This window comes from Akebia trifoliata, chromosome 8, assembly GCF_017979445.1.
Source record: "Akebia trifoliata isolate Shusen 1 chromosome 8, ASM1797944v1, whole genome shotgun sequence".
NCBI lineage: Eukaryota > Viridiplantae > Streptophyta > Magnoliopsida > Ranunculales > Lardizabalaceae > Akebia > Akebia trifoliata.
In genome coordinates this window covers 27,857,353-27,883,459 of record NC_141382.1, presented here as the reverse complement: position 1 = coordinate 27,883,459, position 26,107 = coordinate 27,857,353, and the positions used below count along the sequence as shown (strand labels likewise).

The 26,107-nt window shown below is 36.8% G+C and overlaps 1 protein-coding gene and 2 long non-coding RNA genes across 3 annotated transcripts in view; 2 read left to right on the top strand and 1 right to left on the bottom strand.

Annotated features, from left to right (window-relative positions):
* LOC147396455 (uncharacterized) overlaps positions 1-25,593 on the bottom strand; it is a 67,067-nt gene extending 41,474 nt beyond the window's left edge. Inside the window, exons 1-4 of the mRNA XM_086450129.1 lie at positions 25,452-25,593; positions 25,127-25,167; positions 16,046-16,223; positions 15,010-15,107 (exon numbers count right to left, since the gene is read on the bottom strand). Coding sequence (XP_086306255.1) covers positions 15,010-15,107; positions 16,046-16,223; positions 25,127-25,167; positions 25,452-25,593 — 459 coding nt within the window. The remainder of the gene's footprint in view (positions 1-15,009; positions 15,108-16,045; positions 16,224-25,126; positions 25,168-25,451) is intronic.
* Positions 8,005-12,046, top strand: LOC147396457 (uncharacterized). The gene is made up of 3 exons (XR_015180616.1): positions 8,005-8,370; positions 9,330-9,423; positions 11,891-12,046. It is a non-coding gene; the product is annotated as an uncharacterized LOC147396457 (long non-coding RNA).
* Positions 12,668-13,369, top strand: LOC147396456 (uncharacterized). Its single transcript, XR_015180617.1, has 2 exons — positions 12,668-12,805; positions 12,923-13,369. It is a non-coding gene; the product is annotated as an uncharacterized LOC147396456 (long non-coding RNA).
* Positions 25,594-26,107: the final 514 nt, after the last annotated feature.

Below are 26,107 nucleotides of genomic sequence, written 5' to 3'. Positions count from 1 at the left end.
ACCTGAAAAGGCAATCTAGGCAAAAGTTAGAGCAACAAAGAAAAATATGAAAAGATCCCAAGCTGAGAGCGGTCCGAGCTAAAACATTAGAAGTCCGAATAACCAAGTTCAATACTTAGCTTAAGCCAGGCATAGACTCAGAAGCCACAAGTATCTTGTCTATGATCGATCTGAAAATGTTTACTTCCCCAAGTGAACCAAGGGGGATAAGGGTGAATTCTATGATGAAACTCGAAAGGAAACAATTTTGTATTCTTGAGCCTGACTCAAAACCTTCAATAAAATTAATCAAAATTAAAAGTTAAGTCTTTATTGCGCTTGTGGTAATCAATTATTTCAAACCTTCATACAAGGGGCATTTTCTTTCTTTCTTTAATGTAACTTTTCCCCCTTATACTAGGGGCATTTTTTTATGATGTGTTCAATTATTTTCAAGGCCATGGTCATTGTCAAACTAGAGGCATTTTGTCTTCGATCAATGTTAATCCTAAAAAATTAATAGGAACCCCAAACTTAAGGTTACCCTCTTGATAACAGTTTTTTGAAAAACTTTTGAGGTTCAAAAGAAATAAAAACTCAGGTTTTAAATTCATAAAACTTTTTGATAAATCCTTGAGGTTCAAACAAAAGCATTTTGGGTCTCACATAGGAGATATAACATTCTTTCGTTCTCCAGATTCTTTTCCAGATTCAATCATTCTTGGAATCAATCATTTCTCTTCCAGATTTATTCGTTCTCCGGTTCGTTCTAATCAATTTTCTCCAAAATTCATTCATTCCTCTGCCAGTTTTGCTCAGTTTTCGCCAAGGGTTATCTTAGATTTTGCTCAGTTACCGCCAAGGGTTAACTTGGATTTTGCTCAGTTTTCGCCAAGGGTTATCTTGGATTTTGCTCAGTTGCCGCCAAGGGTTATCTTGGATTTTGCTCAGTTTTCGCCAAGGGTTATCTTGGATTTTGCTCAGTTTCCGCCAAGGGTTATCTTGGATTTTGCTTAGAGGCCGCCAAGGGTTAACTTGGATTTTGCTCAATCTTCGCCAAAGGTTATCTTGGATTTTGCTCAGTTGCCGCCAAGGGTTATCTTGGATTTTGCTCAGTTGCCGCCAAGGGTTATCTTGGATTTTGCTCAGTTGCCGCCAAGGGTTAACTTGGATTTTGCTCAGTCTCCGCCAAGGGTTATCTTGGATTTTGCTCAGTTGCCGCCAAGGGTTATCTTGGATTTTGCTCAGTTGCCGCCAAGGGTTATCTTGGATTTTGCTCAGTCTCCGCCAAGGGTTAACTTAGATTTTGCTCAGTCTCCGCCAAGGGTTATCTTGGATTTTGCTCAGTTGCCGCCAAGGGTTATCTTGGATTTTACTCAGTTGCCGCCAAGGGTTAACTTGGATTTTGCTCAGTTTCCGCCAAGGGTTATCTTGGATTTTGCTCAGTTGCCGCCAAGGGTTATCTTGGATTTTGCTCAGTTGCCGCCAAGGGTTATCTTGGATTTTGCTCAGTCTCCGCCAAGGGTTATCTTGGATTTTGCTCAGTTGCCGCCAAGGGTTATCTTGGATTTTGCTCAGTTGCCGCCAAGGGTTATCTTGGATTTTGCTCAGTCTCCGCCAAGGGTTAACTTGGATTTTGCTCAGTCTCCGCCAAGGGTTATCTTGGATTTTGCTCAGTTGCCGCCGCCAAGGGTTATCTTGGATTTTACTCAGTTGCCGCCAAGGGTTAACTTGGATTTTGCTCAGTTTCCGCCAAGGGTTATCTTGGATTTTGCTCAGTTGCCGCCGCCAAGGGTTATCTTGGATTTTGCTCAGTTGCCGCCAAGGGTTATCTTGGATTTTGCTCAGTCTCCGCCAAGGGTTATCTTGGATTTTGCTCAGTTGCCGCCAAGGTTATCTTGGATTTTGCTCAGTTGCCGCCAAGGGTTATCTTGGATTTTGCTCAGTCTCCGCCAAGGGTTAACTTGGATTTTGCTCAGTCTCCGCCAAGGGTTATCTTGGATTTTGCTCAGTTGCCGCCAAGGGTTATCTTGGATTTTACTCAGTTGCCGCCAAGGGTTAACTTGGATTTTGCTCAGTTTCCGCAAGGGTTATCTTGGATTTTGCTCAGTTGCCGCCAAGGGTTATCTTGGATTTTGCTCAGTTGCCGCCAAGGGTTATCTTGGATTTTGCTCAGTCTCCGCCAAGGGTTATCTTGGATTTTGCTCAGTTGCCGCCAAGGGTTATCTTGGATTTTGCTCAGTCTCCGCCAAGGGTTATCTTGGATTTTGCTCAGTTGCCGCCAAGGGTTATCTTGGATTTTGCTCAGTTTCCGCCAAGGGTTATCTTGGATTTTGCTCAGTCTCCGCCAAGGGTTATCTTGGATTTTGCTCAGATGCCACCAAGGGTTATCTTGGATTTTACTCAGTTTCCGCCAAGGGTTATCTTGGATTATGCTCAGATACCGCCGAGGGTTTTCTCGGAATTATGCTCAGATACCGCCGAGGGTTTTCTCGAATTATGCTCAGATACCGCCGAGGGTTTTCTCGGAACTATGCTCAGTTACCGTCGAGGGTTTTCGGGAACTATGCTCAGATACCGCCGAGGGTTTTCTCTCGAACTATGCTCAGTTACCGCCGAGGGTTTTCTCGGAACTATGCTCAGATACCGCCGAGGGTTTTCTCGGAATTATGCTCAGATACCGTCGAGGGTTTTCTCGGAACTATGCTCAGATACCGCCAAGGGTTATCTCGGAACTATGCTCAGATACCGCCGAGGGTTTTCTCGGAATTATGCTCAGATACCGCCGAGGGTTTTCTCAGAACTATGCTCAGATACCGCCGAGGGTTTTCTCGAAACTATGCTCAGATACCGCCGAGGGTTTTCTCGGAACTATGCTCAGGAACTATGTTCAGATTATATTCAAATTATGCTCAGTTTATATTCAAATTATGCTCAGTTTATACTCAGATTATGCTAAATTTATGCTCAGGTTTTACTCAGTTTCACACAGTGCACACACTTGCACATTTGCATTTTTTAGTCAGGGAGAATTCTCTAAAATTCAAGGATCTGACACCGTCAGTGAGAGTTTGCGCTCAAGGACCTGACAACCTTTTAATTCGGGGAGAGCTTTACCCTCAAGGATCCGAACACCTTGACGAATTGCTAAATCAGGCTGCAAAATGAACTGTCACTAGCTTTGGCATTCGGATATCGCACTATCTACCAAAATAGATTTGCTATCCAGTTTGCTTCAACCCTCTGCCAAAGAGGGGCATCTGTAGACACCCCATTTTTGCATCCGCCTGATTAATCAACTCGTCAACCCGATCGCAAGGATTCCCAATGATGGATGTGTATTCCGTTGCTTTATTTTGTTACCAGATTTGTTTCAGAAATCCGGATGAGGTATCTCAAATTGACAAAACCTTAGAAACCACGCTACGCTAGGAAAGTACGACCCCAGAAACATAGAAATCATCATCTTGCAGACCAAAAAGAAGTTTCACGATAAAAATCACTAAAAATTACCAAATTACCAAAATACCCCTAACCTCAAAACAACCTTAGAGCCTACGTTACGCTTAGGAAAACCCATTCGAACACATAAAATGACAAATTGGAACCAAATAAATCATTTCACCAATTTATTAACAGAATTTGACAAAATTACGAAAATGCCCCTCATAAAGTTCACAACCATTTCACACAAAAAATTTCATAAATAACAAAAACTAATATTTCCATTGAATTCCTTACGAAAAACCAATTCTAAAACATCCTAGAACATTAAAACCACTTAAAACGTGAAAAGTCCTCTCCGGGGGCAAAACGGTAATTTCACAATTTTCATGATAAAATTTCGAAATTAATAAATAAAACATTAAATAATTAAATTTAAACATTAATGAAATTAATTTAAAAATTTGAACCTAAAAAATCGATTAATCGGACTCTCAGGCAAAATTGTTGAGGGTTCGTGGGATATTTCTTTAAGGACCCCTCCATTTGGGGGTCCAAAGAATTAAAGATATTTTAGAGGGGGGTTCTCCAAAATTAAAAGTAAATCAAGCAAGACTAAAGTCAAGGTATTAAAGTCAATCAAGTGAGACTGAAGTCAAAATTAAAGTCAATTAAGCAAGACTAAAGTCAAGATATTAAAAGTCAATCAATTAAGACTAAAGTCAAAACACTAAAAGTCAATCAAATAAGACCAAAAGTCATAATAGAATTATAATTGATTAATAACTCTATCTAATAGAGTTCTAACTTAAAAATAATTCTACCTAAAACAATTCTAATTAAAACATAATTCTACCTAAAACAAGTCAAATTAAAACACAACACAACTCTAATTAAAAGATATCTAATTAAATACTAACTCTATCCAAATCAACCCCTAAAAACATCTATAAATAGAGGTGCTCACACCCTATTTTCGTATAAAATTATAAACCCTAAGAGAAGTAGGTCTAGAAGCTCCCCTAGCCCCCCATAAACCCTAGTTTTGGAGCCCCAACTCCTTAGCTAACATCCCTCCTTCAATTTTAGTCTAGAAAACACCCAAAAGCCTTCTAAAAACATCCCCAAATCCGCAACGAACTTGAAGAGTTCAGATTCAAAAACAAGGAGATACCTTGCCTCGAAGATCCGATCCGAAGTCAAATCCGGAAGCAGAACGAAGTAAGGGAGCACGGTACAAGGAGTTCTTTTTGTCAGATCTGAGGGAACCAAGTCCTTGCCATCGGAAAGGTAAACCTTTTATTTTTATTTATTTTCTTATCTAGGTTTTAGCAATGTAATTTACTTGGGAATTTAGTAGAGACCGGCTTTGGCCGGGCGGGGTTGGTGCCTAACACCTTCCAACCCCGTAACTTGATCCCCGAATTCAGTTTTTTTGGTTTTAGATTAGTTTTTATCCGTTTAGAGTCATTGATCGGTTCCTAGACCGTAATAACTAGGTGGCGACTCCCAAACCTCAAGGGTCAAAAGCGGATCCGCGCACCCCACGGATCGAGGGCGCTTTCAGCTTGTTAAAGCTAAGATCTTCGTGGAAAACATATCATCATAAAACATTTAAGGAAAAGTTTGCAGCCCAAAAGAACATGTTCACACAACATGTTTGGTAGTACTCTATATAAGCATTCAACTCACAGGCTAGTCATGTTTAACAAGTTTACTTAGTGGTGGTAAAGCATTTCTTGTGCCATTTATGTCACTAATCCTCCTACATAAAGAAATTCAACCAAGCATTAACTATTACAATGAATTGCTTAGTCAAAGATCACCAAAATCATTTACAAAATAATTAAGAGAACATGATACACGGAAGGATTACTCACAGCCTATATAATTTGGTCAAAAGAGAAATGTAGATGGGATAATTTAGTTTACAAATGTATAAGTTCTAGGAGTACCTCTAGCTTACCTCCCAAAACCCCAAGGATTATCCATTTCAACCATGGAATGAATTTTTAAATATTTCTATAAAACATATAAGAAAAAATATTTTCATTAGAGCTCGATTAGGGTGTAAGATATGCTATATGAAATCTTAATTGACTGTAAATTTACATTGATTTACTGTTGTAAGCTAAACTCCAATCCATAACATATCTAGGGCTCAAGCTTAATAATCCATCAAAAATAAATTGAGAAAAAGAAATGAACAGCTTGAATTGGAAAAAATTACAGATTCTAGGGTTCAAATCAAACAAAAACCACAAATTAAATTACTTGAATCAATAAAAAACTAAAGAACTAGGGTTTATCATGATGGGATTGAAGAAAACTAATGTTTCTTCTTAAGGACTTACAAATTTGAAATTCTTTTATAGATCTTCTATCATTATCTTCCATTTGACTTCAATCGTTCTCGAAATCAACCATAGAGAATGAAATCCCTCTACCGCCCCTTTTTCTTCTTCTTCTGGTGAAACAAAGATCAGAAGCCAGCTTTCAAATCAAATGTGAGAGACAAATAGGGTTTTGTGAGAATAGGAGAAGCACAACCTTGAAATCGACTATGGTGAGTACCGAGGATGGGAGACATTGTTTTAAAATTGAACATTTGAAAAAATCGAAGATGAGAAATTGATTTACAGTCGGATATTTAGGGAAATCAGAGATGAGAGATCAATTTACAATCGAAGGTTAAGAGAAATAGATGACGAGAGATCAATTTTCAATTGAAGATTTAAACAAATCGAAGGAGAGAAATCGATTTACAATATAAAAAAATTTAGAAAAATCAAAGGTTTCTTAGAGGAGGACGAGTTTTGATTTCGTAAAAAATTGATATTAGAGAAAGAGACGATTTACAAAGTAAGCAACCACGATCAAAGAGTGAGAGCCGGGAGAGAGTGAGAGCCGAGGGAGAGAGAGGAAGAGCCCTTCTTCCTTACTTCCATGTATAAGGTCACATTTTTCTGTTACTACAGATGGGTATAACGAGGGTTTAAATGTGACCGTCGGTGCAAGTCGTTGCGATAGAACTAATTTCCTGTAGTGCATGAACATGACATTCTTTATTTAAGGAGAGAACACGAGGCAAGGGAAGGCCATATATGTATCTGTGTGAGTACACTTAAGAAGGGGGAGAATGAACGTACACAAGGTGGCCTGACCTATATCAAGGGAATTGTAGTCCTAAGCGCATTTTTTTTACTGAGAAAGTTTGTGCCAACAATAATAGCTGACAGGCAGGGGCATTTTGTATGGCTCCCGTTCTCCCAAAGTGTCCTTTGTATGGCTCGCAGTGTCCGAGAGAATCCTTACTTCGGATGCGTAGATCCGTCAGGGTTGCAAATGCCAGATGATGTCTGAGAACGTCATCTTCTCCAATTTTTGTTTTCTCTTTTGTGGTGCAAGATTTTGAAAGAGTTTAGAGGCTTCTCCTCTGAAGATTTTTTATATAATGAGATCGGATTTGTAATGTTCTGATTGAATAGGTCGGATTTGTAATGTTCCGATTGAATAGGTCGTCAATTCCTTGGGTTTCTCTTATATATATATATATATATATATATGAAGCTAGACCTTCAAATTTTGGAGAACACAATGAATCCCCGGGTATGAATGAGTGATCAAAACAAAACCAAGGAGGACGATGACACATTTGGCCAGGAGTCAAATAAAATTTTCGCACTTCTAGACAGCACCCCAACACATATCATAAACAAAGTTGTAGAACTACAAAGACTTCGGCGGGGGCAAGGATTGCTAAAATAGCACCAACAGGAAACTCCCGCTAGTGGGGTTCATTAGAATAACATTTTGTTGCACTCTCATATTCATAAAATCTCAATCCATTCCAACAAATTTAACCTCATTGAAAATTCTCAATCCATTCCGACAAATTTGAACTCATTGAAAATTGACTTCAATTTGAAAATTCTGAACTGTTCATTTCAACCATTATTTAAGTCAACTTTTTTATGTAGTTGATAGTGTTAGAATGGACTGATTTTCAGTGGCAATGATCACCATGCTGCGAATGACTCAATGTACAGTTGGACCAAGTAAAAGTATTGCATTAAGTGTCAAAACAAGTACAACGAGAGCATGGCTCAATGTGAGGTCGAGATGGCAGTCACAGGGAGCCCCCAAAAAGAGTTCAGTGCAGATTTGAGATGAAAATAGTTGATACTGAATAGCAATTTTTTATCAACTCAGTTTAGACAACAAAACAAGCTGATCAGTAAGGATAATATCAGGATTATGGTACCTCATTACTTGACTACAGTTGAAGTAGCACGGTACTTAAGAAAGAAAAAAAATTTAGTGTGAAAACATACAAGTATGCCAATCACAATAATGGCAAGGCACAAGCTACTCGATGGTTATGGAATAGAAATACCTCAACCATTCATGATCAACTTTTTAAACTAAATCACACCCCCTAAAAAAAGTGAAGCTAAATTATATGAATGTCTAGAGTTAAGGGAAAATATTCCATTCACTTGTACAAACTAGTTTGCACTAGGGCTGCAACTTGGGGGGCCAAACCCAAATCCGATGGATTGGACCCAACCTTAGGTCAGGTATGGGCAAGTTAGCTTGGGTTGGGTCTCGGATTCGGGCAACAAAAAAATTGCCCAACTCAAATCGGATTGGGTTCAGGCATGGCCATCGGGGCAATCCAATTTGCCTAAACCCAAACTTAATATGGCTACACTACAGGAAAATGGATTTATAGCAACGAAAATTAGCGACTGTCGCCCACTAACCGTCGTAGTAGAGTAGCTACCGACGACTTCCTAACTCAGCCGTCGCTATGTCAACCTCTCTCTCGTTTGAGGTTCGAAATCTCTTAATGCTGCCACCATCGCCTCTCTCTCATTTTTTATAACTCTCTTCGAGGTTCGAAGTGTTCGCTGCCACCATCGCCAAAAAATTCTTGCAAACTGGGTAAGAATTTTTTTATTTTTTCTGTGATTCTTCTCTGTATTTTTTTGTGGGTTGATTTTGGATTATCTCCAATTTCTCTTTCGTTTCCTCGATCAGTGACTTTAGAATCTTAGCCACCGTCTTAAACCCTAAATTACATTAGGGTTTCAATTTTTGACTCACGTTGTGTGATTCTCGACACAATCTAAGTGATTCAATAAACCATTTTGATATCAAAATAGCAGAAATTTCTCTTATAGGTATGAGATTCTGCATTCGAATCCTACCTCTGTCACACTTAATTGAGCTTTAACACTTGGATTTCTTCATGATTTGAACCTTTCTCAGTTGAATTTGAACTTAGATATTTATTTTTTCAATCAAACCAATTAAATCAATAACATTACTGTCCTTGTGGCTGAATCTGTAATCTTGATTATGAATTCGAAGAGTTCAAACATGTATTTGAGTTTAGAGTGAAGTTCTGGTTGGATTTTGATCCATTTGTTGTAAAGTTTAGAGTCTTTAAGTTCAAAATTGATTGTGAGAGTTTATTTGATTAGATTCGATTCAGTGTTGTTTGATCTAAATTGCAGCATTTGCAAATGAGTGGTGTTTTCATACTTGGCCAGATGACATTTTGTCTTATCCACTTTTTTTATGCCAATTTTTTGTTGCACCATTTAATTTTGAACCTATCCATCATTAACATATTGTTTCTGGTTTTAGCTTTTCTTGTTTTCATCTGATTAGGGAATGATGAATGTAATTTGGATCTGATTTGCAAAAACAGACCACCAAAAAACTTTGATCAGGGTTCTTTTTTATTATCTTTTTTGTCCCTCCAATTTGTGATCGACACAAGAAAACTAGGATAGGGTCATTAGCTAGCTGAACTAACTTACATGAGCTGAGACCTAACTAACGGCTGCATAATGACGATGTTATATTTTTTTAAACTGAAAGGTATATATATGCAGGTGTGCTGTTGGTGGTAAAAGCAAGTGATCCAAGGGCTCATATTTGCCTTCCAATGATTGGTATCGTCTAAGGCGTAGCCTTGAGATTATCAAGGTTAGTCCTCATTATTTCTAGTCATGAACCTAGTTTATTTGAATAATTTTTACTGTATTATGGAATTTATCAATCAATATTTTTTATTTAATGAGGAATGTGGTTTTATCTAGTGAGCATATTTCTTGACAGGGTTTGGATTTTTGAATTTCATACTTATATTCTTTAATTGGATGTGTGTTCCTTGTTGTGTGGAAGGACACATTTTGAGTGTACCCATATAGTCATCTCATACTAGTAAGTGACACATTCATTCCTTGTACACGATTTATTCTATTAATGTTTCTGTATGTTGGGGTTGGTTTAGTTCGATTTAGTTTCTTATTTGTTTTTGCATATTTTGATCCTACCCACACATAGGATTTTACATACTTCATAAGTATTACTTTCAGAAAGAAAACACAAACTGCACGAACACTATAGACATGGTTTGTATATCCGAAATTCAAAGAGCTGCCTAAGGTCCTCTGCAATAAATATGAGCTTTGAAGTCATCAACACCCAAAGCTTATAAAACCAGTGGGGACCTCTTTAGAAGTATAAGCACTCATACATTTCTATACTGCAAATGTTTATTTGGATAATTAGTTAAATTTCTTACTGTTTCTCCAACATTTTGCTTTATATGTTCAACACTTTTTTACTTGATGTATTTTAGAGCAGAGGACATTAGCCAACTAGAACCGCTCGCCCATAAGCTTTTAATGTTGATTCAATACCATCCAACAACATTCTTCTTCTTGTAGATTCCATTCAAAATCTCTTCTTTATCTTGTTGACAAACCACTTTGGTCAAAATTCTTACATTCTTTGATAAATTGAAGGGACATCATTGTTCTGAATTTCTATTTCCTTGATCATTTGAATGGGTAGTCAATAGATCATATCTTTATGTATTGCAAGCTAGCACATGAGGTATGGTCTAACTTTTCGTTGCTATTTGTAATAGCTAGATGTGTTCCTTATTCAAAGGTTGGATGTCGTTGAATTGTACATCTTCAATCCGCCCTTGAAAGGGGAGGAACTAGTGTGCCTTTGAGAGTAAGTAGCAATCTTGTCAGAAAATTATCTCAATCTTGGGATTTTGGTATTGATGTTTGTAAAATCTTTAAAGAATTCAAAGGGGCGTCCTTCAAGGACTTAATAGGTAGATGGGATCAGGTTTGTTATATTTGATTGGCTACCTTGACTGCCTTCTTTCAATGTAAGTGTAGATATCAAGAAGAAAGAAAAGGACGTCTCATCTTCTCCACAAACACCACCAAGATGATTCGGACAAGTCATCTTGGTCCTGCACATTAGGTAGGAGGCTTGGGAAAGCAGGTTGGAGTGATCTCAAATTACAGAAAAAACTATAGAGAAATTTTTTTTACAAGCAATGATGTGGGAGTCTACTTATCACATCTCAATTTCTTGAGATGACCGATGATGTTGTTTCCTTGGTTTACAATGGCATGTGTTTTTCAATGGTTAATTGTTTGTAGCTCAGTTGGTCAAAAGTGATGAGTGAGTAATTTGGTATTTAGTGATGCACATTGTGTGATTTTGAGATTGTTTTGTTGAAATGTGTGATTCATCTTGTTTTCTTCTGATGCAACCATTTGGCCCCATGGGCCATATCTGATATTGCACACACTTCCCAGACTTGCATTGTCCTATCACTTGCATTAGTAATCTATTAACTTGAACTATTTCTTATGAAATTAAGCCATTTAAGATGGCTTAAAATCAATGTCCTTGAATGTGGGAACACACTACTATTGAGAGGAGTCCCATTTAATTCAGCAATCCTCATTAATGGAGTCGGGATGGGGCAGAGAGATCCCACGGCCTACATTTGCTACTAGTGCTTGTAGGCTTTTCAGCTTACTACTTTCTAGCAGTTTGATCTCTTTCCATCATGGAACCCTTCTTCTTATTCCTTTTATTATTATTATTATTATTTCCCTCTTGAAGGTCTGATTCTTTGAATATGTGAAACCAAAAAGAATCCACATGCCTAAGATCTTATCTTCAAGGAGCAGAGCTACAGAAGATCTGTGCTTCAAGCCATTATTAACCAAACTGTCAGCCATAGTGAAAGCCTAAAATCAGTTTAGGGTACCTATTGGAAATACTGTAGCATTCAAGTGCTATTTAGTTGCAAATAGGTGTCTGTAAGATACATGCTCTGCTTCTATCTTTCGACGAAATGATTGTTATCTATCTTTCGATAAAATGATTGTTATAATATAACAGATCTGTCGAGCACATATAAATTGACATATCAATTGGACTTAGCCTAGTACCATTGTCAAAACCTCAAATTAGTGTTGATGGACCAAAAATACTTCTTCAAAAAGAATTTCTTCTATTGTGGCTGGTGATCCCAAATGCCACACAACAGTATTAAGATTGATTGATTTTTGTACATACTTTACAAAGAAGTGAAATTGAATTGGATTGATTTGTGGAATTTATGTTTCAGGTTAAATTGGATTTTTCAAGGCCATCAAGCAAACGTTAACGTTGGGTTGTTGTAGAAATTCTGAAGAAAGCACGTATCTATACTCCTCTATCAACAGAATCCAATTTTGCTAAATCAAGCACTAAGCCTGAAGTAGCAGCAGCATCTCCATCTATTTAAGGTATGAAAATTGAAAAACATATCTTGTAATAACTCAAAGAGTTGTAATTCGCTAGACTCAAGTGAGCAAGTCAGTATTATAACTCAAAGAGTTGCATTAACATCATGAAGGCTTCAAGACCATAATCTTGATTGCAAAATGCATTTGTCCAACTCTCACGGCAGTATGTAAAGGAGTCTCCATAAATGGATCTTTATCTATTTTATCAAGAACAGAGGGATCCCTCTCAAGTGCTTCATATAGAGCAGCTATAGCACTGTTTTGATCAGCAATGCTAGAACTGTCCGCCATTAATTACCACAATATCTCTGTTAGTTTGTTGTTTTCTTCTATTTTGGTGCATGAGTTTGGAATTGCAGCTGTACACTCAATGTTCAATCAGGGAAAAAAATTTCTTTGCTTGGAACTATGGGTTGCAAGTACAATTTGACCTTCTCATATAAAATGTTTGACCTTCTTATATGATTTAAGAACAAGGGAAGATTGGATGATCTGAAAACTCTTGCATTGTTCTAGATCCTTTTTTTTTTCTTCAGATTATTAGCATGATTCTTCTTTTATTCATGTGTCACAAATTGTTTAGGTGGGTTTCTAAGATGCTCTTTCTCAGGTTCGCGCATTCAGCATTTGCTTTCGGATATGAGGCAGGGATCACTAAATGTCCAATTGATGGTAATTTAGTCCCCCTTGGTGCTCTTATTACATTTGTACAAAAGGGACTTCAGTATCTTGAGATGGAAGCGAACTTGAGTAATGTGAGTGCTTAATTCATTGATAAATGATATTTTACATTCTTCTTACGTTTCTTAGAGCATTTTATACTCTATCCTATGGAGTTTTATTCTGATTGATGCTTGTTTTAAGCTTTCCAGGGTGATGAAGATGTGGATGACGGCTTCTCCTTTCTTCAACCTTTATATGTGTGTGTATCTTTGTGCGCGTGTGTGTATGTGTGCACACTTGTGTGAGTTGGAGTGTATGCGTGTGTGAGTTGGAGTGTATGTGTGTGTGCGCGTGCCTGTGCGTGAGTTGGATTCCGGTGACCATTTTATTATGTGTGTGAGTTGGACTCTGTGAGAATTTGTATCAGTCTATGTAATAGTAGCACAATGAGATCTAAAAGAGAGGGCATTTAGGTCTTTTCATATTGATAGTTGGGGTAGCTCATCAATTTCAAACTATAGGGGTATCTCCAATATTCAGCAATACATGAGGGGGCTGGTATAAAATTAAAATTTTCTTTTCAAAAGCTTTTATAGCGACAGCCAAAGCCAAAACCGTAGCTGAAGCTGAAGAATAAATTTTATTTTTTTTTAAAAGGCTACCCTATAGCGACGGCCAATAGCGGCCGTCGCTACAAGTCTTGTACCTAACGACGTTTCTATCAATTGTTGGCCGTCGGTAGAACTTTTAGCGATGGGACTATTAGCGACGACTATCGACGGCCTCCCTGACTGTCGCTAGATGCTATTGCGACGGTATTACGTACCTATAGCGACGGTCGAGGCCGTCGCTATAGCCCTATTTTACTGTAGTGCTATACTTTAAAATTTTCTTATATATTGATTTCTTTTGCATTCATTAAGTATGTATACTTTTGTTTCTATATATATATGGGAAGCATTTGGAGGCCCTAAAGAGAGTCAAACATTTTTCAAAATAGGGGTTAGAAGTTTCAGAATGGGCTATTTTTTGTGAGGATGATCTCCATGGTGAAGAGATCATCCTCACCAAAAATCAGCTCATTCCGAAACTTCTAACCCTACTTTACAAGTTGAAGAATCATGGACCGTTCGATTTTTGTAAACTACTTTTGATGGGGTTAGAAGTTTCGGAATGGGCTGATTTTTGGTGAGGATGATCCCTATGATAGAGATCATCCTCACCAAAAATCAGCCCATTCCGAAACTTCTAACCTCATCCTCACCAAAAATCAGCCCATTCCGAAACTTCTAACCCATACATTGAACAAATGTTTGGCACAATGTTTGGCTCTCTTTAAGGCCTTCGAAAGCCATATATATATATATATATCAAAACTAATGTGTGATTTTTTTCATTTAATAAACAATTGCTTTGTTGTCAATGCCTTTGTTTATGTAACATATTGTCATACAATGTAAATGTTTGTTTTGTTGGAAAATACTATGATCAACAGTAAATAAATTAAGATGATAGCTTTAGTTAATCATCATTTTCATCGTATATAAATTTTGAAACAATATTTTAGGACAAATAATTGCAAGTTTTAGGTTCTTTTACATACCACTTACGTTTATCTAAGCCCTTATCATTACTGAATTATCTAGTATTAATGGGGAATGAATTAACCCGACTTGGGTTAGATTCAGGTTGAGCTTTTCAAGCCCGAGGTTGGGTTGGGCACGGGCGTGGGTTGGTGTTTGTCAAGTTCAGGATGGGCGCAGGTTGATCTCCAACCCACCCTAGTTTGCACACAGGTCCATTCATTCACTTGTACCAGCGGACCACTCTGCCTAACAAACCAAGAGCATATCCTAAATGTCATAACTCCACAAACTAACCACTGAAATACTTACATGTAGAAGTTGCAACTAGTCATCTTGTTTCTTCAAATACTTTCAGTTTCACACCTTGCATAATATACACACGGTCAAATAACTAACTGATGAACCCATAAAAAAAAAATATCTAACCGATGTGTAGAGAAGCCGCCTTAAGAAAATATGAGAACTCAGGGAGTTTTAAAAAATTATACAAAAGGGATATGCAAAAAAGCTCGCATGCACCTGAGCAACAATCATTGCTAAAATATGAGAACTATGGACTTTGAGTTCAATGGAAACTCACCCAAGCTGGTTCTTTAGTTGTTCCTTTTTCTTTGGTGTAAGAAGCTCTCTGACCTATTTTTGTTGACTGTTCTTTTGTATCTTTCTCTTTTTCATAATAAATCTTTTTACCAATAAAAAAGGAAACTTACCCTTGCCATGTTAAAGGAAGGAAATCTTGAAAAAGCTTTTGAAAGTACATCATCGTTCACTTCATTACCAAGATCTCCACAAAATATCCGGAAATCATCTACAAAAAATCGCAAGTATCAGAGAACCTTAGAGATGCATCAGGCCAAGAGAAATGACATTGGGTATTAGAAAACGAGACATACAATTCACCTCAGCAGCTTACATATAAAGGAAACATCAACTTTAGAGCATAAGGAACCACTTTAATCAAAACCATAATAACAAACCGCCACCACTTCTTTTTGTTAACTAAGTGCATAAGTTATCTAACTAAGCATTCAAATTTGAAAGGAATGTCGGTTCCCATGATTTGCAATTAAGACGGAACACTGTAACCCAATTCAATTGACAAAATGAAGAGCTACGAGTCACGAAAGGCATTAGAAGACAATTGACATCAGATTACAACATAAGACCTAATCAAACAAGGGGTCTGAATCCATTTTATAGATAACAATTTCCAATAATTCTAGAAATGACATACTATATACCATGCCATTTTTCATACAAGTATAATCAATTTTGAATTTTTCTCATAGCAACAGACTAGGGTTTTAAACATGCACAATTAATTTATTGAAACATCAAAAGTTTGAACTTTAAAGCGTGACATGCAATGTCCGCAAAAATATATGCTCACTCATTTAAAGAATAAGGTTATAAAGACCCATAACACTATCAAATTCACAGCCATAAGCATTGAGGAAAGGAAAACATTGCACTAGATTTTGATTCCAGTGACACCTAAGGTCAAGTCACAAGTAACAGCTATGGATCATCGCATAACCTGCATCATAATTGGAATGAACTACAATTCAAACATCAAACCAAGTACCTAATTCATTTTATATAAAAAAGCAAATCTTACTTCAGCATGCTAAAACTAACCACTATGCATGCAAATAAATGCTTCATACAATAATTATAATTTCATTACTCAGAATCACACATCCATACACAGGATAAATGAACAAGAGAAGATGAAATCATTCATACTTTCTGGCCACTCTGCAAGTGTTGGATCCTCCCAAGTTTGCCCAGCAGCTTTGCGAGGTATTACTTTCTTCTTGGTTTCTACCTTGTTCTCTACTTCACTGCTCGCGAGTGCAGCTTTTACACCTTCTAGAGCTTCTACTGTAACTGTCTGTGCAACCCTTTGGAATAATTGTTGTGCCTGATGTCAAAAGAGAAAAGGTAAAAGATGTGTACATGAACATTACTGTACAGTCTAAACACATTTAAGGGTACAATTACTCTAGCAAAATATTTTAAAAAATATTAAAAGAAGATGGTGCATACTCTCAACTAAGGTTTAAAATGTGGTATTGATTGAATGTTTCGGTCAATAAACAAATGACTTAGTATCCGCCATTACGTTTGATACAATCTAATACATTCCCAAAACATTCAACGTTTCGTCATGGCCTAGATGGAAATGGATTACGATTGCAAGAAATTTTCAACAAAGTGAAAGTACATCTCTCTCCCTGGCCGAATGAAGAGGATATGATAATGTGGACTTGAACATCTACAGGTCGATTCACCTACAAATCTGCCTGGGAATCAATTATGATGATGTGGACTTGAACATCACTCTCGTTGACTCGATATGATAATGTGGGCTTGAACATCCACAGTTCAATTCCAAGGCATTCTTTTATTGCTTGGGTGGCTATGAGAAGGAGCTTACAAACTATTGTAAATCTAATAATGAGAAGGTTCAATTTGGTATCTCGATGTGTTCTTTGTTGGAATGCTAGCAAGGATAACGATCATCTGTTCTTTAAATGTAGCTATAGCAGCGATCTTTGGAAGGAAATCCTCAGCAGATTTGGATTACACAGAATTCAGTTGGGATCAATTCAAATGGAAGTAGAATTTTTGTCCTCAGTTAGATTGGCATCTTCAAACTCAAGAGATATGTTGAATATTGCATTATGCTCTTCAATTTATAACTTGTGGAGAGAGGAATTTGAGAATATTTGAGAACAAACAGCGAGATATATAGTGAGTCTTATTCAAATCATTCAATTTGATGTGAAGGGAATTTTCAATGGGGCTGAAAACATCAATGTTCATGCGCACGAAGTCGTGGACTGTTAGGGATGTACCTATGTCAATAGGGAGCAGCAGCAATTGTATAAGCCACCAGAGGAAGAATACATCAAGTTAAATACAGACGGCTTTCTATCCAATGAAGGAGGTGGTTTTGGATTTATTGGGAGGAATTCCTTGGGGTGACTATAGTTTGCTGGGTATGGGAAAGCAAGCCACTCGGATACACATTCAATCAAATTACAAGCAATCATGGACGGTTGAAATGTTCTGCTCATCAAGGAGTTACAAAAATAGTGGTGTGTGCAGATTCACTATATACTATACAATGTCTGGAAAAAAAAAAAAGATTTTGGTCTCTTGGAAGCTCTTAATCCTTCTTAGAGCCATCGAGGAGATAAAAAACTAGTTCACAAGCATTAAGTTCGAATTTGCTTGGAGGGAATCGAATAGAGCTGCATATTGGAGGATCGAATTTGTTTTGTTTTCCCACATAGATCAGGTTAATGTCGCTCATGAATTTCGTTGATATTATTAGAGGACTTAACTTGTAATTTCCTTCAGCTTTAGCCTCTTCAAATGGAAAGGGTGGGGCCCTTCATAGACCCTGCTTCTGATAATAATAAAAAAAAAAACAAAAACAAAAAAGATAATACCTTTTCCTTTATGTTAAAACAGATTTTACCAACAAATAATATAATATAATATAAAATAAAAATTTACTTATTATGCATGTAATACTCTTTTCAACAGAGTTATGGTAATTATAATCCTAAAATTCAATAATTTATAAAGAAGGAACCCATCATATCTCACTATTTTGCTATTCTTCAACATTACACAAAACCAAACAATTTAATGGAAATTATGATCATAAAAAAAAAAAAATTGAGCTGTATTATGATCATAAAATTCAATAACTTATAAAGAAGAAACTCATATATCACTCTTTTGCTCTCCAAATTCACACAAAATCAACAAATTTAATGGTAATTATGATTCTAAACTTCAAAAATTTATCGCTGGCGAAGAGGTTACGGGATTTCTTAGGATTCTCCGTGATCACGATTCTACACAGTTAGAAGGTTTCCTAGTTGAGTGGGATCTCCATGGTAGTTTCCTATTTTTGGGGTTTGCTTGTATCCCTTTATATTGGCCATCTTTTAGCTATGCTCTGAACCTCTTCCTCTCTGTGCACGTAGGCAAACTTGCCGAAGCACGTAAATATTGTGTGTTATTTTGATGCACTGCATTATTCCCTCATTCTTTTGTCTGGGGTGGTAAGATACCTCCGAAGATATCGTTTTTCATTTGGTTGGTGGATCTAGGGAGACTTGCAACGCTAGACCAATTGATCAAAAGAGGCTTCATTTCTCCAAACCAATGTTGTATGTGTAGATCCCAGGAGGAAACGGTGGATCACTTATTCATACATTGTAGGGTGGCTCATCACATTTGGACGCATTTCTTGTCTTTATTCGGGATAATAGGTTGTTTTCCTCGATCAGTTAAGGTGACGTTGAATTCTTGATTGGCGTGGGGAGCTTCATTCTCGTTTTCAAAACGGATTCTTTAGTTTTTAGTTCTATTTGCGATCTGTTGGGGTATCTGGAAAGACCGTAATCATCGCATCTTTGAAGGGAAAGTCTCTACAATGGAAAGATTAGTTATTTCTGTTCTGGAGCTCCTGTTCTCTTGGAGTAAACTTTACAAAGAGTTCAAAGGGGTTTTCTTCGAAGACTTTGTCGTGCGTTGGGACATGGTGTGTGCGTTACAACGAGAGTAACTCGGGGATCAAATCTCTGTTATGTTTCCTTTTCTTTTCTTTTCTTGGTTTCTTTGTCTTGCATCTTCGCTTTGTTTTGGGTGGTCATCTCGACCCCTTTTATCAATAAATCATCTTTACCGATCACAAAAAAAAAAAATACTTGGATCATTAATTCAGGAGCCAAAGACAATATGGTAAATAATCCAAATTTTTTGTACAATATCCATCATGAATCTGTAAAGTCTGTTGTCTCAATTGCTAATGGAACTATTGTTCCTATAACTAGACATGGAAAGTTGAAAAAAAAATTCTAACACTCCTAGACTTGACGCCCTACTTTTTCATATTTTCTAACTCATCTATTGTCAATAGGAAAGATCACTAACACCTTGAATTGCAATGTTATTTTTTCCCCTAATTCTATTGTCTTTCAAGATCGAATGACGGGAAAGAAGATTGGTGAAGGTTTTTATTCTCATGGTCTCGACTTGTTCAAACTATTGAGTATCGTGTGCAAATCCAGCTTGATAAAATGTCGTTTACTACACCAACGTCTTGGACATCTGTCAACTCGTATAATGTCTTGTTTTTGTCCTTTTGTTCCACTTGACTGTACTCTTTGTGATGTTTGTCAATTTGCAAAATTAACTCGTTTACCATCTGCTAATTCTAACATTCTTTCTAGCAAACCATTTGAATTAATTCATTCTGATTTGTGGGGCCTTGCTCCAGTTGATTCCTATAACAGCTATAAGTACTTTGTTCTATTTATTAATGATCACAGTTGGGCTACATGGCTATATTTGCTAAAATCTAAAAATGAGGTGTGTCCTATTTTCCAGGAGTTTCATGAGATGATAAAAAATCAATATGATGCTATGGTGAAAATTTTTCATTCAAACAATGGTACTGAGTTTTCCAAAAGCTCTCTACCTATGTATTTGCGTACCCAGGCGATCATCCACCAAACCAGTTGTGTGGGCACCCCTCAACAGAACAGCGGGGCAAAGAGAAAAAATCGCCATGTTCTTGAGGTTGCTAGGGCACTCATGTTTCAGATGCATATACCAAAAAAATATTGGTCTCACGGTGTACTAACTGCAACGTACCTAATAAATCGTCTGCCGAGCAGAGTTCTCAAGTTTCAGGCTCCTCTAGAAGTTCTTCTAGAGCATGCTCCAAATGTCTCCCACCTTCGCGTTTTCAGTTGCATATGTTTGTATATCAGCAGGCTGCTCATCACGATAAGTTTGATGCATGTTCCATTAGGTGTGTTTTTTGGGGTATTCCACATACTAAAAGGGGTATGTGTGTTATGAACCGATAACATGTAAGTTGTATATTTCTAGAGATGTTCAGTTTGAGGAGACTCAATTATTCTTTCAAGCATCAAATGATATTGGAAATTGGTCTCAGGGGGAGTCTTTGTCAGATTTGATACCTCTTCCATCTCTACAAGAGGAGTACACTCATGGCGAGTTTCAACAAGAGATGTTGCTTAAAAATGAGGGTGATCAGAATGTACGCATGGAACATGATCTTGGTTGCGTCGATCAGATAGGCAAAAAAAGACCTTATTCTAGGTTGAACAATTATGTTAACTATTAGGCATGCTCCTATCCTATTCAGGCATATGTTACTTATGATAATATTTCTCCTGCTTATTCCATTGTTCTTAATGCCATAGAAGAAGGAAAGGAACCACAAACTTTTCATGAAGCTAATTCTGATCCTGTGTGGAAACAAGCAATGAACGAGGAAATACAAGCACTAAATGAAAACAAGACCTAAATTGTTATGAAGCAACCTTCGGGAAAAAAGGTTATAGAATGCAAATGGATCTATAAGATCAAGTATAATAGCGATGGTACTGATGCTCGTTACAAGGCAAGATTAGTATCAAGAAGGTTCACACAGACATATGGGGTGGACTACACAGAAACTTTTGCTCCTGTAGCTAAGATGAACACCTTTCGGGTTCTTCTGTCACTTGCTGCAAACCATAATTGGAAACTAATTCAAATAAACGTAAAAAATGCCTTCTTGCATGATGACTTAGAAGAGGACGTCTACAAGAGTATCCCTCCAAGATGTCCCCAAGAAGGTTGAATTGATTTAGCATGTAGTGTAATGACTTGAAATCCTAAAATGTATCTCAAGGAAAGAATTTTAGATCCGTGCATTGATTTAAAAGTATAGATTCTTAATTTTTAATATTTGAGGAAAAATTAACTACACCAATAGATTTAGAATGATCGAGAAATATACTTTAGCCTATAAGCACGCCGAAATCTGAAGTCGATTGAAAAAATTATCAAATCCTCGACTTTCGCATTAGATATTTTTCCAATAGGTAAACGATACCTTAGAGACGTAATTTGAGGAAACCGATCATATCATTAGATTCGTGTCGAAAAATCACCCGAAATAGAGTATAAGTTTGTCCAATTCGACATTCGGGAAAAGCAATTCCCAAAATAACAAGTATGTCCCAACTTAAGTGATATAAATATCTATATTCTATTAGAAAAATCAGATTTTTCTTATTCTTCTCTCCAAACCAATCTCAACCCTTTTCCTTCAATATTTGAAACTCAGATCTACACTAAACGAGAACGATCTGAGCTTAGGCGCAAGAAGGAAAGTTGTTCCTCTCGTTGAGGGTTACGCGTGGACGCAAAGAAATTCGATTTTCGCAGGAAGAAAATTTTGGAGATTGGCCGGAGGCGATTTTAAAGTCCATTCAACCGTTGAAAATAGCTTGAAGTAGGTTGCCTTCCCTTCTACCTTCTAGTTATGCGATAATTTCATAGAAAATCCATATGATTGTTGATAAATCAATTGTTTCATTAACTTTATACATATTTGAACGATTTGAATCATGTTTGCATGCTTGTTTATGATTGGTTTTAGTTCATTTGATGTAATATAAAAATTTTATAGTTAGTATAATATTTGAATCGATTTTGGTCGAGTTTCGACGAAAAATCAGAAATTCGAAAAAGTATTCGAATGTGAGTTTGGTTCTAATTTGTTTTGTGTTGCTTCCATATAGTATGTATACCCATTTCCTACATTTATTTCATTAAAAACAATTTAGTATTACTTTAAGTTCTTTAATAAATAAATAAATAGTTCGTTTTCAATTTCGACTTTGAAAAATTATTTTTCAACACTTAGTTAAATTTTCATAGATTTTAAGCGTTTATGTCTTATGATTTTATCTTTGTTTTCAAGTCTCTCGACTCAACCAAAACCATCGAATGGAATTGGTTGATGTTTTATGGATTTCGAATTACTTTAAAAGTAAAATTACTTTAATAGATATGTAGGAAATTAGATGATAGATTGATCGATTTAATTGATGGATGGATAGAGAGAACGTATGTTCTCGACTGATTGATGGGACAGTGCCTCTAGTTCTACGTAGTGGCCATGCCACGTAAAACGTGATTGATAGATAGAGGGATGAGATGGTTGATGGATGGAAATGACAGATAACTGTCACTGGAAGGCACTACCAGAGTTTGTTTGTATTTTCGATTAAAAAGAAATGATATATTATATATAAAATAAATTATTTTGTTTACCAGTAAAGGTTTGTAGAAAACCCATAAAGAGTGACGCGTTGCTGTGTGTCCGGAAGCGGTGAGTCAATCTAGGATAACACTAGATGTCATATGCTCTTCGGTAGTATGGGATACCTTAGAGCATATTACAGCTTATGAAATCCGGAAATTTCTCCTACTTATTTCCTGGGGAACGTTGTGTGTAAAGGCGGTCTCTGTATAGTGTAGAGATAAACGGGGTTCACATGCATTGCCTCTTGATAGGCTTCGACGCGAGGGGTCTCCTGGGCTAGTTAGTGATCACTATTAGTCTGTAGTCGTCAAACGGTCGACCTCACCGTTAGTTGAACTCAGTATTGGGTTCTTGGTCAACGGCCAGTTTGAGCCGGATAAATGGTCATCCAACCGTGGTATGCTAGACCGGCCACAAAATCAGATTATAACGATGGGATTCCACATCGGAGGTTAAGTTTGGAATATCGTATTGCCTTAGCAGAGGTGGTTATATCGGCGTGTTCCTCTGCTCTCTTATCGATTACACCGCCGTGTTCTTATTATGTATCTTTTCTTATTTTGTGATGTTTGATAGATGTTTTTATTTGAAATGATAGGTTGAAATTATTTAATTGTTTATTGAATATACTTAGACATTTATCGTATGACTGTTACATTATGAAAAACTTATATTATTTAACTGTTCAACTGATTACTCGTGCATGTATGACTCGTTGTTAGAACGGCGTTCATCCTGCTGAGTAACATTCCCCTGTTACTCACCCTATTCTTCCCCTTTCAGATTATTCAACTTTTGAAGAACCGTTCTTTGAGGAGTCTTTTGAGGAGGTCCTTGAGGAGGATCAGATTGATGTCTTGCCGTCGCCATGTCTTTGAGGACTAGTAGAGGATTCTAGCGGTTTTTGGTTGTAGATAAGAAACATGTTAGTTTAGAAATTTTTGTAACCTGATGAATTATGAGATTAAAGATCTTGACTTATATCAGTGTTTGTCGATTTCTTCTGCTTACTCTAGACTCTCGTATAGATGTTAGTTAAATGTTTATTCCGCTGCGTATATTTTCTTTTCATAAGTATTATTATTTATGAATGTTTTGTCAGATTGTGTGATTGATTACCTCACACCTCGAGATTCTAACTGATGAATCATAGGGATTCGTGTTGGGATTTCGGGGCGTGACATGTAGGCTAAGCAAAGCAATCTACGGCCTAAAACAATCACCAAGAGCTTGGTATGCTAAGCTCAGCCATTCCTTGGTCAGTGTCGGTCTTACACGAAGCAGCCAAGATTCATCTTTGTTCATCAAGAAAGGGACTGTTGGGATTATAGTTATGTTGGTGTATGTTGATGACATCGTAATCACAAGTGATGATCTAGAAGAAATTTCAAAATTGAAGGAATTACTGAAAAAAATGTTTTCCATTAAAGATTTGAGAGTCTTGAGGTACTTCCTAGAATTGGAGGTAGCGTATTCAAAAAAGGGGATTTTCCTAAATCAACGCAAATATACTTTGGATCTATTAAAAGAAATAGGGAAGTTGGGTATGAAGCCTGTGGACACACCGATCGAAAATGGAAGCAAACTTGACAACGAAGGCGAGCTGTTTACTGACATAGGACGGTTTCAGCGAGTTGATTTATCTTACCATCACTAGGCCAAAGATCTCATATGCCGTGAGTTTGGTTAGTCGTTTTATGCATGCCCCAAGGATTTTACATATGCAAGCTATAAACCGCATTCTACAATATCTAAAGGGATCTCCAAGAAAGAGTATTGTGATGTGCAATAATGGGCACACTAATATTAGTGCCTATACTGATGCAGATTGGACAGACTGTCCAATTGACAAAAGGTCTACCACTGGTTATTGCACCTTTGTAGGAGGTAACCTAGTATAACATGGAAGAGTAAGAAACAAAATGTGGTGGCCCGTTCAAGTGCCAAACCAGAGTACAGGGTGATAGCGTCAACCACAAGTGAAATAATATCGTTGCGAGCTCTTCTACAAATTTAAGGATTTGTTTCAACCAATCCTACAGAAATGTTCTGTGATAATCAATGATAATCAAGCAGCTATCAACATTGCATCAGATCCTGTCTTTTTTCACGAAAGAACTAAGCACATCGAAGTAGATTGTCACTTTGTGCGTGAGAATGCGCAAGCAAGAGCTATTTGTACTCCTTTTGTTCGTAGTAGTCAACAGCTAGCAAATGTCTTTACAAAAGGTTTACCAAGTGTGAAGTTTCAAGAGATACTATTCAAGTTTGGCGTCTCAAATATCTTCGCACCAACTTGAGGGGGAGTGTTGGAGAAGAGGTTACGGGATTTCTCAGGATTCTCCGTGATCACGATTCTCGGTAGTTTCCTATTTTTGGAGTTTGTATTTATCCCTTTATATTGGGCATGTTTCAGCCGTGTTCTTGTAGTTGATCACAAGAATAATTAAAATCTGAACCTCTTCCTCTCCGTGCACGTAGGCAAACTTGCCGAAGCACGTTAATATTGTTTGTTATTTTCCTTTTTTTTTTTTCTTTTTTCTTTTTTTTCCTGTTCTTCATTTATAGAAAAGAAACCCATATTAAATCACTCCTTTGCTCTTCAAATTCATACAAAATCAACAAACTTACAAAATTGAAACACTAACAGAGAACTGAACTGTGCCCCTAACCTGTTGATATTGCGGCAGAGAATACACACCAGCAGCAGCCACTTAGGCCATTGGAACTTTCACTGTCAAACCGGATTGGTGAAGGTGGAAAGGGAGAGGGAAATAAGAACCGTTTGAGTAAGAGAATTGAGCCGAACTGAAGGATTAGAAGGACCTGATAAGGAAACAATATTTGAAATTGAAGTTGATTCAGTCAACATGAGCAAAAATTATTAAATTATTAAGTTTAAAACTTTGGATTAAAGATGATGGAGTTAAAATCTGATGAGATTTAGTTGGAAAATTTTAGGTTTTTTGTTGCAGAGATAATGATGAAGATGGAAACCTAGGTCTTGAGATTGGAACTTCGGACCAATGAGAAACTGATTAATGGAGTAACTAGTCAGTGGGGGCGTATTTGCATAATAGACGAGACGAGTGAACGTAATAGAAAATTCTTGACAGTCCTTACAACGGGTCGGTTCCATGTTTAACCCCAAAACCGTAACCTAAAGAAAACCTCTTTCCGGATCCGGGTTGAGGTCTTTCAATTAGGGGTCTCAATGGGTTATAATACCCATTTACCTGAACAGGATCAAAACCGACTAACCCGATTCCGATTCCCTTTTTATTGAACCCATTAGATTTGATTCTAATATGGAACCGAACCAATTGGAATCGAAATCATTAGCTTCTATCTAATGGGAGCCAGCATACTGGAACTGATTTATTTTATCATTACTTTTATATTATACATGATTTAAGATTTTCCTATATTTTAAATTAACATATATTATATAAAATTCTCCAATTTTTCATATAGGCTAAACGTTAGACTTTAAAATGGATCATCTATTCTTAAAGTTTATTAAGAAGATGGATTTTACTTTTAAAAAATAAAAAATTATTAAATCATATTTTTAGTAAAATAAATTATAATTAAATTAATATTTTATAGATAATATGTTGTTTTTTAGAAGGAATCTTTTTTGTAATGATTTT